This window comes from Hypanus sabinus, chromosome 6 (genome assembly GCF_030144855.1).
Source record: "Hypanus sabinus isolate sHypSab1 chromosome 6, sHypSab1.hap1, whole genome shotgun sequence".
Lineage (NCBI taxonomy): Eukaryota > Metazoa > Chordata > Chondrichthyes > Myliobatiformes > Dasyatidae > Hypanus > Hypanus sabinus.
Genome location: NC_082711.1, coordinates 144,235,746 through 144,252,953, shown reverse-complemented (window position 1 = coordinate 144,252,953; position 17,208 = coordinate 144,235,746). Strand labels below are relative to the sequence as shown.

The following is a 17,208-nucleotide window of genomic DNA, read 5'->3' as shown; positions in this document are numbered from 1 at the left end:
TAATTATTTATAGCTGACGAGATTGAATAGGAGGATTGCAAAGAACCTCCATATTAATCACTCCAAATTCAGTATAACCAGTTGATCTTCACACCCAAAATGAAAATGCTAGAAAGCAGGTCAGGTAGCACTGTGGAAAATGAAATATTTTGAGCCAGGACCTTTCATTAGAACTCTTTCAGATTTCAGCATTGCAGCTTTTTTGATTGTCTCAGTGAATTTTAAAATTGCACAAAGCCCAGGTATCATCTGACCCCTTTACTTTTTGTAACACTCCATGGAGGGTAGAGAGCCTCTAGTTGAAAACTGCATTGATATGTCAAAGTCAATGCTGAGTTTATTGCCTTATGGACAAGCTGCAATGAAAGACTGTAACAGCATCACATGCACATAGAAGGATATAAGCAGCATTCACAAGAAAATAATATAAATTAAGCATAATGTACACTATTTTACAAGAAAGGACACAATTAAAACAAATGTATATGTGTTTTGGTGCTAAGTGATCAGTGTTGCTAAATCTAGTGACTAGGTGTATGCCAGCTGGTTCAAGATTGAATGGTTGATATACTTTGGAAGTGCTGCTCATTGTGGTCATATGGCTCCCATTTAAGCCCATAAAGAAAGAACGAGCACATCAATGAGGATATAGATGAACATTTGGGAAACTAGCCTGAGAAACAGGGAGTACCTTAATCACCATAAAGCCTGTTGAGATGCCACCTGCTGGCTAGTAATGGAACAGTAGATTCAAAGCATATAGCGTACAGTAGTACTTCAAAGTTTCATTCTATGGTGCTCTTTCTTTCATCATAATGCAATTGAAAATCGATTCTTCTGTTCCAAGTTGAAATATGTCTGTAACTATTGTTAAATCATTTTGCAGATTCTAATTGTTGTGATTTCCACATCAGTGCACGTGTGAGGATGGCATTCTTCAAGATGGACTCCTCTTGAAATGTTGAAAAGGAACTTCAAACACATTATTCAGGAGATGCCCAGTACTGGTACTTCCAGGGCAATGTGGATATAAAACTGCATTACCAAACTGGGAGATCAGAAGATAAGTGAAGCACTTACAAAAATCCTTGGAACTCACAACAAAATAAAAGCACACTGCCCTTCATCGTTCATTCAGGCAGCATTGTGGTGTAATGGTGAGTACAATGCTTTACAGTAGATGACCTGGGTTCATTTCCCACCGCTGTCTGTAAGGAGTTTGTACATTGTCCCATGGTCACGTGGGTTTCCTCCGGGTGCTCCGGTTTCCTCCCACAGCCCAAAGATGTACCGGTTGATAGGTTAATTGGTCATTGTAGATTGCCCCGTGACTAGGCTAGAGCTAAATTGGGGGTTGCTGGGTGGCATAACTTGAAGGGCTGGGGGGGGCTATTCTTTGCTATATCTCAATAAATAAATAAAAGGTAAATAACTAAAATTCTCTAATCTGTCATTTATGATCCTGACCAACCTGCCAACAATTTGATGCTCTCCTTTGTGCCATCTGAACTTGCTTCCCCATTAATGTAGGTGAGACAGAATTACGATGGCACTCAATGGCGACTCCTTCATGTTCATTTGCGGAAACAGCTTAATTTCTACCTGTGATGTCTCTCTTTTTCCTTTTCAGGGTGGATGGGGTTCTGGTAGAGTCTGACTTTGGTTCTTTGTAGTGGTGGGACCAGGTTCATGACCGGCTGCTTTTCAATGTCCCAAGGACACGGCCTAGAAAGCGAGTGTGCCTTCAGCGTTCTGAGGTTTCGTAGCCCTGTGCACAGGTTGATTCTAAACCGCTGCCGCTGGCTGAAGCATTGCATCAGAAAACAGAACACCGGGAGCTGTCCGAGGCTCTGTATTTGGCAAATCCCATGCACACACTCTCTCTCTCATTGGAGGGGGAGAGTTTGTTGCCAAGTATCTGGGCAGAGAACTTGGGGGGGGGGGGGTGGAAGCAGTGCAACAGACTTTTAACACTGTAAATCAAAGAATTGTTTTATTATGCCTCCCCTCTCACTGTGAGAGTGGAGGCTGAGAAAGCCTGAGGTACGTCGAGTTGTCAGGTGAATGATTAGTTTTTGTTATACTGCAGATCATGGCCCTTTGCTATTGCATGTTTGGTGGGTGGAGGATGCCGATGCTTTTTTGTGGAAGTGTGTGGGGGTGGGGAGGGCCTTTGTTTTGCTGCTGCTTGTGTGTGGGAGGGGGAAATAGGGGGTCTTTGTGGTTCTAACATTTTAACTGTCATTCATTCTTTGGAACACTTCTGTTTTTGTGGATGTCTGTGAAGAACAAGAATTTCAGGACATATGTATTTGCATACATTTCTCTCATATTAACTGGAACTATTGAACCAACCCAAACACCTCACCATTACCTGAGAGGATACTCTGGAATGCCGTACTCCCAACAATAAGCTCCTGGCTGTGATCAACAAGAAGCCCTCATCCTACAATGACTACTGCCATTCCTTGTCCCTGTTCCCAACACAACATTATGCAAGTCACGCTCGTGATCTCAGCTCAACACCCTCACTGCTCTAAGTCACAACCTTGGCATTGGAGGATCAGGTGGCACATTTTTGCCTATCAAAAACACAATGCCTTGTCTTTTACCATTCTGCTTTGGGCTACAATTACAACCAGTTCTATGCACTTTGGCCAATGTGCATAGGATCCTCCCAGTCCATCATTTGAGTGCACCGGAACTTCTCAGCAAACCTCTATTGGGCAGCACTGCACCTGAAGCTGCCAAGCTGAAAGCTGGCAGCACATCAATTTGCATTAATAAAAGGCAGGTTAACTTTTCAGGTTTCACATGTAATTCTGCCATTTTATATTATATGAAAGGTTTGCACTCTCAATGTAGGTATGTGCTGTCTGTAAGGTATAATGAATTAAATACACATTCTCATAGTTCAAAACGTTCTACTCTTAAAGAGATTTTTTTAAGCTTCTCAGAAATAAATCAGTCAAGTATAGTTTGAATAGTGGTGTTCTCTTCTGTTCAATAGTGCTGAATGCAGTTGAGCTTGTAAGAACTTCTGGGAGATGCACCAAGAGCTGAGACCAAGGCACCAGGATTCACTCTGATGTACAGGGATAAGGAGGAATGTCTACCAAAGGTAACCAAAGATTCCATAGTGGGGATGGAAGTAGGGGAAATAAGAGTTTCATTTGTGATTTGAGGATGATATGCTGTAGTCATGATAGTAGGTGCTGAGCAACTCCAAAACATCTGAGGAAGCAGCAAAAGTCATAGTTCAAAGGGATTCTATTAATGTAGACAGAAAGAGGGAAGGAGTCTTGCAAACAGATTACATGGGCAAAAGAACTAGGTGCAGGAATTGATCATATAGTCCTCAAGCTGACTGCTATTGAATGGTTCATTTGATCTTTAGCCTTTATTCCATTTTGTTCTTTGATCCCAACATTGCCCTACATCAAAAATTCTTTCAATCTCAATCTTTAAAAAACTAAATGAGAGCAGAAATTTCATTTTCAGTTTTAAGAGTTTGAGTGTCTGTCCTGAGAATATACTCCCTATTTTTCTACTACTTCATCAGGAGAAACATTGACTTTGTCAAGTCCCTTCAGTGCTTATGTTTCAATGAGATCGGCTCTCATTCTTTCCTAACAAGATAAGCCCCTCATCCCCAGGGCAAAGAATTAATATACACTTGTAAAGGCAGGGATAGAACAAGGAGTCAGCACCACTTTACCGCTGGAAAATACCGTCAAACATTTTTTGAGTATTTTGAATCAGTAACAAAATATCTTGATGTGGGCCATGTAGTCAATTGATCTGAATGGACTTAACAAAAGCTTTTGAAAAAGTTCCAGATGGAAGGCTAGTCCAAAAGGTTTCATACCTATGAGATCCAAAGCAAGTTGTCAAATTGGATCTAAAATCGTATTGATAATAAGAAATAGAAGGTGATGGTAGAGTGCTGCTTTTCTAATTGGAAGCCTGCAACCAGTGATGTATCACAGGAAATGGTATTGGGACTATATTATTTCCCACATGCTTGATGACTTGGATGTGAATCTAAGTGTGCCTAGTAAGTTTGCAAATACCACAAAAACATTAGCATCATTGATACCGACGAGTATAGCATTGGACTATATGATTAGCTGTTAAATTGTGTACAGCAAATGACAATGAAATCTAATCTTGATAATAGCAGGATGTTGGGAAGTATAAGACTAAGATGTATATCACAAATGGTGATGTTATAGGAAGTCTTGAGGAACAGTGGGACCTTGGTGTAAAAGTCCATAGATCTCTGAAGGTGACAGCACACAGGTTAAAAGATGGTGAAGGCGGCAGGTAAAATGCACATTTTCATTAGCCAGGGCATTGAATTTAAAAGCCTAGAAAGCTTGAATACAATAGTTTACTTTGTAAACTATTGGTTAGGCCATGGCATGAGTACTGTGTGCAGTTCGAATCATTACACTATAGTAAAGACATGAATGCATTGAAGAAGGTGCTGAGGAGATTCATCTCAGCAGATTGTTTGGGATGGAGTGTTTGGGATGTTTACGTTTAAAGAGGAATCTGGGTAGGCTGGAATTGTTTATAAGGAGAAGAGGAGGTGTTGCATTGCTTGTCCGAGAAAATCTTATGACGGTGCTTTGGAAGGATAGATTAGAGAGCTCCTCTAGGGAGACTATTTGGGTGGAATTGAGGAATGGGAAAGGTGTAGTAACACTGATAGGAGTGTATTATAGGTCGCCTAATGGGGAGCGTGAGTTGAAAGAGCAAATGTGTAAGGAGATAGCAGATATTTGTGGTAAACACAAGGTGGTGATTGTGGGAGATTTTAATTTTCCACACGTAGATTGGGAAGCTCATTCTGTAAAAGGGCTGGATGGTTTAGAGTTTGTGAAATGTGTGCAGGATAGTTTTTTGCAACAATACGTAGAAGTACCGACTAGAGTTGGGGCAGTGTTGGATCTCCTGTTAGGGAATGCGATAGGTCAGCTGACAGATGTATGTGTTGGGGAGCACTTCGGGTCCAGTGATCACAATAGCATTAGTTTCAATATGATTATGGAGAAGGACAGGACTGGACCTAGAGTTGAGATTTTTGATTGGAGAAAGGCTAACTTTGAGGAGATGCGAAGGGATTTAGAGAGAGTGGATTGGGTCAAGTTGTTTTATGGGAAGGATGTAATAGAGAAATGGGGGTCATTTAAGGGTGATATTATGAGGGTACAGAATCTTTATGTTCCTGTTAGGTTGAAAGGAAAGGTTAAAGGTTTGAAAGCACCACGGTTTTCAAGGGATATTAGAAACTTGGTTCGGAAAAAGAGGGATGTCTACAATAGATATAGGCAGCATGGAGTAAAGGAATTGCTCAAGGAATATAAAGAATGTAAAAGGAATCTTAAGAAAGAGATTAGAAAAGCTAAAAGATACGAGATTGGTTTGGCAAATAAGGTGAAAGTAAATCCGAAAGGTTTCTACAGTTATATTAAAAGCAAGAGGATAGTGAGGGATAAAATTGGTCCCTTAGAGAATCAGGGTGGTCAGCTATGTGTGGAGCCAAGGGAGATGGGAGGGAGAGTGAACGATTTCTTCTCTTCGGTATTCACTAAGGAGAAGGATATTGAATTGTGTAAGGTGTGGGAAACAAGTAAGGAAGTTATGGAACCTATGACAATTAAAGAGGTGGAAGTACTGGCGCTTTTAAGAAATTTAAAAGTGGATAAATCTCTGGGTCCTGACAGGATATTCCCCAGGACCTTGAGGGAAGTTTGAGGGAAGATAGCAGGAGCTCTGACAGAGATCTTTCAGATGTCATTAGAAACGGGGATTATGTCGAGGATTGGCGTATTGCTCATGTGGTTCCATTGTTTAAAAAGGGTTCTAGAAGTAAGCCTAGCAATTATAGACCTGTCAGTTTGACATCAGTGGTGGGTAAATTAATGGAAAGTATTCTTTGAGATAGTATTTGTAATCATCTGGATAGACAGGATCTGATTAGGAGTAGCCAGCATGGATTTGTGCGTGGAAGGTCATGTTTGACAAACCTTATTGAATTTTTTGAAGAAGTTACGAGGAATGTTGACGAGGGTAAGGCAGTGGATGTAGTCTATATGGAGTTCAGCAAGGCCTTTGAAAAAGTTCCACATGGAAGATTAGTTAAGAAGGTTCAGTCGTTAGGTATTAATGCTGGAGTAATAAAATGGATTCAACAGTGGCTAGATGGGAGATGCCAGAGAGTAGTGGTGAATAATTGTTTATCGGGATGGAGGCCAGTGACTAGCGGGGTGCCTCAGGGATCTGTTTTGGGCCCAATGTTGTTTGTACATAAATGATCTGGATGATGGGGTGGTAAATTGGATTAGTAAGTATGCCGATGATACTAAGGTAGGAGGTGTTGTGGATAATGAGGTGGGTTTTCAAAGCTTGCAGGGAGATTTATGCCAGTTAGAAGAATGGGCTGAACATTGGCAGATGGAGTTTAATGCTGAGAAGTGTGAGGTTCTACATTTTGGCAGGAATAATCCAAATAGAACATACAGGGTAAATGGTAGGGCATTGAGGAATGCAGTGGAACAGAGAGATCTAGGAATAACAGTGCATAGTTCCCTGAAGGTGGAGTCTCATGTAGATAGGGTGGTGAAGAAGGCTTTTGGAACGCTGGCCTTTATAAATCAGAGCATTGAGTACAGAAGTTGGGATGTAATGTTAAAATTGTACAAGGCATTGGTAAGGCCAAATTTGGAATATTGTGTACAGTTCTGGTCACCGAATTATAGGAAAGATAACAATAAATTAGAGAGAGTGCAGAGATGATTTACTAGGATGTTACCTGGGTTTCAGCACTTAAGTTACAGAGAAAGGTTGAACAAGTTAGGTCTCTATTCATTGGAGCATAGAAGGTTGAGGGGGGATTTGATCGAGGTATTTAAAATTTTGAGAGGGATAGATAGAGTTGAATAGGCTGTTTCCATTGAGAGTAGGGGAGATTCAAACGAGAGGACATGATTTGAGAGTTAGAGGGCAAAAGTTTAAGGGAAACACGAGGGGGTATTTCTTTACTCAGAAAATGATAGCTGTGTGGAATGAGCTTCCTGTAGAAGTAATAGAGGCCAGTTCAGTTTGTCATTTAATGTAAAATTGGATAGGTATATGGACAGGAAAGGAGTGGAGGGTTAAGGGCTGAGTGCGGGTAGGTGGGACTAGGTGAGATTAAGAGTTCGGCACGGACTAGGAGGGCCGAGATGGCCTGTTTCCGTGCTGTGATTGTTATATGGTTATAAGGGGGAACTTGATGACGATATACAAAATTAAGAAGTGAGTAGATAGTAGGAAAGTGGAGACATAAAAGACTGCAGATGCTGGAATCAGGAGCAAAGAAACAAACTGTTGGTAGAACTCAGCAGATCAGACATCATCTGTGAAGTGAAATGTTTCAAGTCAAGATCCTGAAAAATTGAGGGGAGAAAGAGGAGAAGGGAAAAGTATGAAGCAAGAGCCAGCATGTGATAAGTGGATGAGGAGGAAAGAGTGGGAGCAGTGACAGAAGCTGAGGGCTGTTAGGTAGAGGCACGAAAGGGACCACAAATGTTGGAATCTGATAGGAAGTGAAGGTTTTTGGAACCAAATAAGGGAGGTGGGATGGGCCAATGGGAACAGTACAGGGTGGGGCCCAGTGGAAGGGATATTTAGATGATGGGTAGATGGAGTGGGTGAAAGTGAAACAGGATAACAGGGAGCTGGGTAGATCAGGAGAGAGACTAGGGACAGAGGGGGAGCAGGTTACCAGACAATGGAGATTTCAATTTTCATGCCATTGAGTTGCAGAATATCAGGTGTTTTTTCCTCTTTCTATTGAGTCTTATCCTGCCAGTGGAGGATGCTGAAGACAGCTGATGTAGGAATGCGGAAGGGAATTAAGATGATCAGAAAACAGAAGCATCAGAAAGCGATGGTGGATGGAAGGCATGTGCTCAATAAAGGGGTTGCCTCAATTGTGCTTGGTCTCACTGAGACAGTAAGGGCCATATCAGAGGCAGTGAATGCAAAAAAATATTGGAGGAGATGCATGTGATTCTCTGTCCCATCTGGAAAGATTATAGAGTAGCAAACAATTCTTTGCAGCAAGAATTTCAAACATGAATTTCTAAACATTAAACATTCATGTTTAGAAATGGACAGCATAGGTTTAAAGTGAAGACTAAGAGGGTTAGAGCGATTATGAGGACATCCCACCCTCCACCTCACCACCACATTAAAGGGTGGTTACAATCTGTAACAAAGTGCCTGCCTGAGAAAGTAATAAAGCCAGATATTCTTCTTCTTTTGAGGTTTAATGGAGGTTGGCAAATAGCTTCAAGGTGTTTTACCACCACCTTCTGAACTGGAGTGAGTCCTATATAGAAGTCAGATACTCTTTCTCAACATTTACAATGTATTTCAATGAGCACAAATTTCTGAGAACTGTCACAGCAATTCATTTGCAAACAAATCTGGCATTCACTAGGAAGCAAGTAGTGGCCAGAATTTTACAGTCCACAATGATCTGTCGGTCTGTGGTGCTAATATCCCAAGGTCACATTTACATTTTGAGTATTGTAGAGGGAATATTCTGAATGGCTGGGGTTTCTGTATTTTAAATCCCCTGTGTTGGGTAGGGGATACCGTGATATGATATATCCTACCATGTGAAACAACCTGATCAACTTTGATCTCCCTCAGCTGTTGAAATCGCTGGAGATGTATTCTCATAATTTCAGAGCTGCTCTGTCACAGGTTGTCTGAGCAGACTGCCCACCATTGATGATGGCAAATTGCTACAAGTTTGCACTCTGCTGCAAGACTCCATGAAACATGCAAATTTGAAATGCAGCCTAGAAAATGGAAGGTAACAAACACCAGCAAATTTACAAAAACCACTATCACATACATATTTGCAGAAATCCCAAACTTACACAATACCCTTGCACAGTCCAGTCCAATGTAAAAGATTTGTAAGGCTCTAAATTTGTAAAGAGAACTTTTTACATCTGTACGTAGCAAGCCGAACAAGTGAGGTCTTGAATTTTAGACTGAAACTGAGCTTGTGGAAGTAGAGTCAATGAAGGAGTATCCAGTACTGTTGGAGCCTGTGATCTACATTTTGGTCGTGTGCTTTCAGGCTGATCAAGCAGTATGGTGCTTTTCTGTCTCCGAGGAGGTTCCATAAGGTTTTGAGTGATGTGTGTGGCCTGGAGACAGGGTGAGAGCCCATGATGGACTCCATTTCTCATCAATCTCACTGATTAAGGCATCGAGGAAGTCACGGAAATTATTGAGGCAACTGAGTGTTTGGCGCTGTCTACCAGGCCCTCGTGCACTCCTGCCTGAGGAAGGAGTCTGTGTGTGACAGTTTCTCTCTCCTTTTCGTTTGCTGCTCATAAAGGAAGGTCCCTGCTTCTGAATGGTCTTTTTCTCCCTCTCATACAATACTGCCAGAGTCCTGGGTCTTGGGCAAGGTTAAATCAACGTGGTTTGTGGATTGGACTCTGTAGTTCACGTTATGATGTTTCTGGTCATTCCTTTCTCGTTACTATTTTGTGTGATTTTGATCGGGGCGGACTGGATGTGCAGCCTGAAGTTACCGAACAACACAAAGTTAGTTTGGACTGAACTAAGCTGAACTGAATATGCCTAGACTGTTTGATGATTTGTGGCTTGGCGTTTATATTCTGTGTTTCTTGCTCATTTTGTTGCCATTTGCTCAATTTGGGTTTTTTTTCGTGTGCTGGGAGTTTGATTTTCTTCTTTGAGCGGGTTCCGTAGTTTTATTTCTTGGTTTTGTGGCTGTCTGTGAGAAAACAAATCACAGAGTTGTATACTACATATATGTTTTGATAATAAATGTACTTTGAATCATGGAGTTAGTGATCATCCATAGAGCAGTTAAGGGAAAGGATAAAGTTAGAGCAATATTAAATGTAATAAATTGGAAATGCCTGATTTATTTGATTGATGTATGATTTTATATTAATTCACTGGTCAGAGCAGTGAAAGATATTCAAGACAAAGACAGTGGGCATTCAGGGATATCTAAACCTCGATACCCCTGGATATTAAGAAACTTTTCGGATGTGAGAAGTCAAAACTAGAAGCTTATGTTAGGCAGAATCAAAGCTGCTGATGAATCAGTATATAGGAGGGATATTGAAAGTCTGGCTGAGTGGTGCTACCTTCTTACTCAAGGTCAGCGAGATCAAGACTATGATTATTGACTTCTGGAGATGGAAACTAGAGGTCCATGAGCCAGTCCTCACCAGGGATTAGAGGTGGAGAGAGTCAATAACTTTAAATTATTTGGTGTTATCATTTCAAAGGATCTGTCCTGGATCCAAAACACAAGTTTACATTATGAAGAAAGTATGGCATCACCTCTACTTATAAGTTTGCAAAGATTCAGCATGTCATCTAAGTCTTTGATAAATTTCTATAGACGTGTGGTGGAGAGTATATTAACTGGTTGCATCAAAACCTGGTATGGAAACACCAATGCCCTTGAACTGAAAATCCAACAAAAATACAGCCCAGTGCACCTTCGGTAAAGCCCCTCCCACCATTGAGAACATGTATACAGAGCATCGTCACAGGAAAGCAGCATCCATCACCAAGAACCCCCACCACCCAGGTTATGCACTCTTCTCACTGCTGCCACCAGGAAGGTGGTACAGGAGCCTCAGAACTTACACCTCCAGGAACCACTCAACCATCAGGCTCCTGAAACAGAGGGCATAAACTACTCACTCAACTTAACTTGACCCACCACTGAGCTGTTCTGACAATGTATGGACTAACTTTCAATGACTCTTCACCTCATGTTCTCAATAGTTATTGCTTATTTTTTTTGTGTGTATTTGCACATTGGTTGTTGTCTGTTGTTGGGTGTAGTGTTTTATTGACACCACTGTGTTTCTTGTATTTACAGTGATTATCCATAATCGCAGGGTTGTATAAGGTGACATCTATGTACTTTGATGTTCTCCGTGGATTGTCACCTTGTCGTGGTGGAGCTTTGTGGTCCTGAGATCCCAAGAGCGATAGTGTTTGGAGCTATGCTCCTGGTAGAGTCACCCATGGTGGTAAGGTCGAGGGTGAGGTCCCTGACAAAGAACAATCAAACCAAGATCTCAATGGTGGAACAAGCGGATGAAGTTACTTCGAACTCAAGGGCTGTGAAGGCAGATGAAGGCTGCAACAAATCTATCAGCTCCAATCGTCATGGTTTCCATGCCATTGGAATCAGTTGGTTGATTCGTGAAGTATCGTGTGCTTCTTGGGAGTGCAACATTAAGTACACATTAAACAAATACATGCACAAGCGTCTTCACTCTGTGGGCTACATCTTCAAGTAATCAACAGAACGAAGACCATCATCCTCGACCTTGAGGGATAGCCACGACGATGTACTTTGATAACAAATATGCTTTGAAGAGAACTTGGAACATTGTATGACCAAGCATAAAAAAGTTGAAAAGTTGTAACAAATCATTAAAAATGTTAAAATTGAGCTGGCTTTACAACTGGACCTCAATCTGTGTGGGGTGGGGGGGAGAGCAAAGGAGGGAAGATGTTACTTGACACCATTTCCAACAGGTTAAACAGACACAAGACATTGTGTTCCCACAGTATGAACATCATAGTGGTATAACCTAAGTAATATGACCAACCACATGGCACCAATTTTCAGCAATGCCACGTATAGAACCTTATACCCTAAAGACTCCCGTCAGATAATTTTTAACTATCAGCATGTTAAACAAATAAAATTTATTGTATAATTTCATATCTTCAAGTACTCCTATCAGCAATGTAAGGATGCATATAAATAAAAAGTCATAGTAAAGGCTTCCACACTCACGCAAGGCATGTTCTTACATAGGAATTTGAATCAAATTGCATAACATCCTAGATAATTTAGTGTAAATATATACTGTTGTATAATGTATAGATTATTGTAATTTTATTAATAATATTTAAAGCACAGAATACTCTGTTCCACAACTTAATGGCTGCACATTTGTAGTTCCACTTACTTAGGTGATAGAACACATTCTAATTGGTTAGTAAAAGTCAAGAGGCTACTTTCTAAAGAATATAACTTGCAGCAATTAATTTATGTAGTGTCTCTCGTAACTAATTACGTTTGGTCATAAAGTTTCTATAAACCATTGCTCATGAGAAAAAGCTGCAACTATTGCATGTGATAGACCTTTTGTTCAATGCTGCTTTCAGAAGCACCAGCTTAACTTTGGTGGGGAATAAGTGGTGCTAGCAAATTCCACATGGAGTTTGAGGATTAATAATAACAATTACAAAAATGTTCTTTGTAGGAAAAATTGCTAGCCATGTCCCAGAAGCATGCTCTCCCACCTTCAACTTTACATTGTAATGCAAATTAACTATACCCCGGGCGAAGAGTATAATTTCTTTTATATCAATGTCTGAGCTTTAAGCTGGATAGATGAAAACATACAGTTAAAGACTGCATGCAAGAGATAAATCCATATTTCCATTAATCTGATAAAAATTCATTTTGCCGACACAATGAATCATAATTCTGATTTGGGATTTATCCATTAATCAGGTAACAGCCTCAAGAAAATAAAATTTTCTGGCAAGCAGGACTCCAAAATATAAGTATACAACTTGTACTTCACTAAGGCAACTTTACATAGCAAAACCTCCCAGGGTACTTTACAGCAATCTTGTTAAATAAAATATGACATTGAATCATGAGAAAATGTTAAGACAGATGACCACAGGAAGATCACACAGGTAAAATTTGAGTGTGTTAAAAGTGGATAGGTTCAGGAATAAACTTTAAGTAGTGAATTCTAGACTCTACGGTTGGTAGCTGAAGGTGCACTCATCAACTGTGGATTAATTAAATTCAAGAGTGATGAAGGGCTAGAATTGGAGCACTGCAAAAAGTACAGAAAATTACAATGGCAAGGAAGGATTAGCAAAAGAGATGCCTGAGAATAAGAATGACATTTTTCTAATTTAGGGTTAACAATGATGACCAGCAAGCACAAAGGTGATGAATGAAAAAGGAGGTTGAGATCTTAGAGTTGAGGAGCAGAATTTTGGATGACTTCAGATTTACAGAGAATTAAGGTTTATATGTGTATATATAGTAACAACTATCTTATTCTTACAGGGCAAATTATCTGGAAACCACATCCTTGACAGGAAAGAATAGCTGGATGGATCATCTTAGAATGTAGATCCTGTGGGTAGACTAGTGTTAGAATACATCAGGGATGAAACAATGTAAGAAGCTAAAAACAGTGGTAGGACCCAATGATAAAACCAACAATAGGTTCTAACATAAATTTTAGCATTTTTCTGACCAAAACAAAATCCAGTAACCTGTTGGATCTTCCTCATTTCTGTTTCACCCATCACTACCACTCCAAAATTTCCTTGTCATAGCCAATCTGACCCTGCACTCTACAGCAAATAGTTAAACATTGCTTTTTTACCATTCAATGGGCTTTCCTCCTCTCCCAAACACATTAATTCTAACTAGTGTGGATTTCATCTGGACTTGAAGTCATTTGGGTGTACTACATTAGAACTCAGGTAATGAATTTGAGAGGATTTCAAGCTGAAAAGTGAGAATCTTCATGCATAAATCCACTTTTTTATCTTTCTAACTGTAAACATATATTTTAAACTTAACACAGAACCACTACTAGTGTAGTGAAACATTCTATGACAATTAACAAAAGGATTACCCAATAAATGTATGCTATCCTAATGCAGTATATCCTAACAGAAGTCTTAAATGTACAGTAACTACATCAGGAAAAATGCAAATATATACTCAGAACCTCACAGTTAATGTTTCATCAACAAACCACACCTATGATATAGTGAAAGGTCCCAAGGGGGTCAAATAAAATTAAGACATCAAATCACACTTCAGGCAGGCAAATAAGATCTTGGTGAGGAAGGTTTTGAAGATCAGATTTGGGAGGGGATCTCAGATCTTAGAGCCCAGTGAACTGAAGGTAAGGGCATCTAACTGAGAATGCATATGGGTAAATAAGGGAGAGTGCAGACACTTCTGGGTATTAAGGCTGGAATAGATGAAAGCTTTGGGAAAGTGTAAGACTCCGAAGATTTCTTCATGATTTCAAGGAACCAATTGCCAAACTGGAAGCCAATGTTAGCCAGTTGATGATTTGATGTATTTGGATTTCAGACATTCTGTAAGGGGAGACAGTTAACTGAAACTCAACCACATTGCATTTGTAATGGTGTTAAAATCCAGAATCAGGATCCTAACTGGCTCCTGAGAGGAGTAAATAGCTCTATATAAATGATCTTATTGCAAATTTCCATAAAAAGAACCAATTGCTTTGCACTGTTCTTTTAGGCGTAGTGTAAGCCTGATCTTTTTAAGCAATAAACTGAACGATACAAAATGTTGTTTTAAGTCTTTTGGGATTCCATTGTTATGTGTTGCTATAATGCAGACATATCCATTTTAAAACAGCATCTAAATGAGACAAACACATAAAAACCCCACAGTAAAAGAAACAAGATGGAAATGTTTATAAATTATCTCAAAGACATCATGGCCTTGTATGGATACACCAATACCCTTAAATGGAAAATCCTACAAAAAGTAGTGAACATAGCCCAATCCATCATGGGTAAAGCCTTCCCACCATTGAGCACATCTACATGGAGCAATGTCATCAGGGAACCCCACCACCCAAGCCATGCTCACTTATTGCTGCTGCTATCAGAAGGTGCAGGAGTCCCAAGACCCACACCACCAGATTCAGCAACTGTTATTACCCCTCAACCATCTGATTCTTCAACTAGGGGATAGCTTCACTCAGCCCAACAGTAAACTGCTCCCACAAACTACGGGCTCACTTTCAAAGACTCTTCACCTCATGTTCTCGATATTTATTGCATTTTTTTGTATTTGCAGTTTATTGTCATTTGCACACTGGTTGCTTGCCTGTCCTGTTGGATACAATCTTTCATTGATTCTATTATGTGATTATGCCAGCAAGAAAACAAATCTCAGGGTTGTATATGGTGACTTTTATCTACTTTGGTAATAACCTTGTAAGTACAGGGAGGGTTGCCTGAATCTATAAAGAGAACAGTAGATGAAAGAGTTCAGGACAGTTCCTTTCCATTTTACAGACACTGCCCAGCTCGCTCTGTACACTAGCTTTTCAGCATTTGCAGTTGTTTTGACCCCAAGACATAGGATTGCAGCAGTAAAACATCTTGCTGTTATAATAAAAATGCAGCAATTACTGCAACCATGCATCTTACAAGTTGTGGCTATCGTGACAATACACGTTCCCTGAATGTCAAATCCCTGAAGAAGCTTGGTAAGTTATTTTTATTTTAAATTGCACAAGATGGCAAGTCCTGCAATAAGCATAGCAATCATTGACAACTCTACTAGCCTTTGAAGATTCAGTCTTTCCTCAAGGCTGTCCCTGCTTTTGAGAAGCTGCATCCTTCGCCGCCGCATCAACTGCTCCATCTCCAGTTGTTTTCCATAGTGAGCCCGGTAGAACTCATCAAAATCGAACTTTGATTTCCCATCATTTAAATTACCTTCTGAACTTCCAGACTGAGTTTGTTTTATTGTTGAGGCATGAACTTTGCTTGAAGGTTTCTTGGCAACATGCAAATCTGCAGGAGTCAGAATTCCTCGGTCATACTTTTTCCTTAGACTCACACTGCCCAGCACAGAATACGCCTCACTGATTTGAGTAAACTTCAGTGCTGCCTTCTCACTACCTGCATTTCGGTCTGGGTGATAAATGAATGATTGCTTGTAGTAAGCAGACTTGATCTGATTATGTGTGGCATTGGGAGAGACTTTCAAAATATCATAGTATACTGTCTTGCTCCTTCCTGGAAATAGGGCAGCATTCCCATCACCTTTATAGTTGCCATACATTCTGCATTGTTGTAATGCTTTCATGCTAGAATAAAAATGACTATATCTGCTACTGTTCTGAAGCAATGCATAGGTCTTTGAGCTGATTAACCGTTGAAATGTCCGAATCCAAAGCCCACTGTGGTAGTTCTCATTCACCCCTTGAAAAAACAAAGGATGCCAACACCAACCATCTCCACGGCTGGGAAACCCTTTAAACGTGTATGTGTCACTGAGGGTCCAAGCACAAGGGGCACAGTCACCACCCATTTCACTAGGCTTCAACGATAGGTGCTTTTTGCCGGGTGTCTCTGCTGGGGAAGGACTCACAGGTTTTACCACCGGGCTGTAGAAGGGCAACACAGCAAGGATTTGGGAGAAGCGTCCCACCACACGGCCTCCAACCTTGGCTGCTCCCCACCTGGCATTGCCTCTCACAGGGAGCAGTGGCAGTCGCGGCTCCCACTCTACGGCAACGGCTCGGTTCGAGGCATCGCGCCCCAGTGTCGGTGGGCAGGGCCGAGGCGCGACCCCCACACCCGGCGGCCCTCTCCGGCCGCAGGTCTCCGAACGGACAACCGGCCCCTGCCGACCGTCAGCCTTCGTGGAACCCGAGTTGTTTCTTCGGCCGCCGCCAACCATAAATCTCCCTGTCCGGTCTCCAGCATTGCGGTCACGGCGCAGCACCGCACCTCCACCGGCACATAAAAACGCCATCTTCCCACACCGGGAAAGCCGGGCCTAATGGTGATTGACATCCGTTTCACCAATCACCGAGTAGGGATCCGGAGTTACGTATTAACGCTGTGGACCAACGAGAATGCAAATTATGATGTCGGTGCCGCCCAAACGTCCTGATTAACAACTCAACTTCAAGGAACAATTCTCAAGTCGATTTGAAACGTTAAGTTCGTTTCACTTCTCACAGGCACTGTCTGGCATTTTCTGTTGTCGTTTAAGAGTTGCAGCACTTGCAGTTTTTTTTTTAACTTTCACTTAATATTGTGAGGGGTAGTACCACAATCAGAAAAATTAAGATTTATTTGGCTCATGGATATTGAAACCTTCAAGTACACAATGAATGCGCCGTTTTGCATCAGTAATTGTGCTGGTGAGCAGCCCGGCCGTGTCGTCACACTCCTGCTACCAACGTAGTATATATAGCTTCCACTCACTAACCTTACCATGTGCATCTTTGGAATGCGGGGAGGGGGGAACCAGAGTAAACCCAGCCAGTACAAACCCCTTACAGACAGTGA

The 17,208-nt window shown here is 41.0% G+C and overlaps 1 protein-coding gene across 1 annotated transcript; it reads right to left on the bottom strand.

The window, feature by feature from the left end:
• Positions 1–12,575: 12,575 nt before the first annotated feature.
• On the bottom strand, positions 12,576–16,704 carry LOC132395919 (uncharacterized). The gene has a single exon (XM_059973124.1). It carries the CDS (start codon positions 16,664–16,666, stop codon positions 15,401–15,403), a length of 1,266 nt encoding a protein of 421 aa, XP_059829107.1. The 5' UTR covers positions 16,667–16,704; the 3' UTR covers positions 12,576–15,400.
• Between the last annotated feature and the right edge of the window lie 504 nt (positions 16,705–17,208).

Coding starts and splice junctions, on each gene's coding strand:
- LOC132395919 (XM_059973124.1), bottom strand. CDS start 16,666: ATGGCGTTTTTATGTGCCGGTGGAGGTGCGGTGCTGCGCCGTGACCGC.